This window comes from Trypanosoma grayi, assembly GCF_000691245.1.
Source record: "Trypanosoma grayi strain ANR4 Tgr_2195_V1, whole genome shotgun sequence".
NCBI classification, from domain to species: domain Eukaryota; phylum Euglenozoa; class Kinetoplastea; order Trypanosomatida; family Trypanosomatidae; genus Trypanosoma; species Trypanosoma grayi.
In genome coordinates this window covers 1-1,132 of record NW_008827813.1, presented here as the reverse complement: position 1 = coordinate 1,132, position 1,132 = coordinate 1, and the positions used below count along the sequence as shown (strand labels likewise).

Sequence of the window (1,132 nt, the reverse complement as noted above, 5' to 3'; positions counted from 1 at the left end):
GCTGAACTGACAGCGGTGCTGGAGATGACTGTGGGTGTGGCACACAACCTGTATTTGTTTGGCTTCCAGATGTAGTCTACTCCTACTGCAGAAGTAATTTATGGGTGGAAGAGGTTGATGTAAGTCACCCTAAAAAACACACTGGATGAGGATTGCTATCTGCGGATGGGACATGACGACTGTTGGGCATCATTGGCTGATGGTGCACCACTGACGTGATGCAAGCAACACTGACGAGGGAGGGAAAAGGGTTGCTGAGGATGGTAGGTCTCTCTTTCTTGTGCCGATGCTCCTTGAGTTTGTGTGAAATGACACAATAAAAAGAGATTATGAGCAGGTGTGTGAAGCACTTGACTGGAAGGGGCAATGCTTTGTTGTGAGTTGCCCTCTGTGTTCTCCTGGTGTGCGGAGTCGCAGGGATCCAATGCTCAATTTATGGTTGCTAGGAGGTTCTGCTTTATGCAAACGGAAGAACATAACATTCGAAATCATCTTGGTGTTAGTGGGAACACATGACACTGTGTGGGGTGTGATGCCTTTGGCTGGTCATTAAGATATGTGAGAGTGTGTGTGCTTTCAGCTTTTGAATTCGTCCGGAGGGAAGCAAGTCTAGTTGAGTGGGAAAGTGTGTTGGGCTATATTGCTCCTTCGACATGTCCTTTACCTGCACATGGCCTTTTGTGAAGGAAACGATCAAAGAGCCCATCTTGCAGAAATCGACACTAAATCGAGTTGTTGGTGGGGTTCTTTTTGGTTTTGTTCCTGTATACGCTTGTGGTGCTCACCATGTGTTCAAGGAGCAAACTGAAGGTGGGATTTCCTCTCGTGTTTGTGTCTCATTTGTGGTGACTGCCGGTAACAGTACTTGGATGCGGGTTCAAGAGGAGTGAGGAGGGAGGTGGGTGTGTGTGTATTCCTTGTTGAGGGCTTGACCTCTTCCCAAGTAAAACAATACGAATCACTCTTCAGGCGACTGTGTGGTGGCATGGCCTCCGCAGTCATTGCCTCAGCATGTGCTTCTGACGGGTGAGTGAAACGACGCTGACACGGATTCAGGGCATGCTGGCCACCTGATGTGTCTCTTGGAATGGTGTAATAGACATTGAGGGGATTGCTGGTGCGAAGTGTATTG

At 48.4% G+C, this 1,132-nt stretch overlaps 1 protein-coding gene across 1 annotated transcript; it reads right to left on the bottom strand.

Moving 5' to 3' along the window:
* Positions 1–792: 792 nt before the first annotated feature.
* DQ04_21951000 (hypothetical protein) lies at positions 793–1,132 on the bottom strand (the record flags this gene model as incomplete). The annotated part of the gene is made up of 1 exon (XM_009318052.1): positions 793–1,132. A coding segment is annotated over one exon (340 nt), but the record flags the coding sequence as incomplete, so codon positions are not given.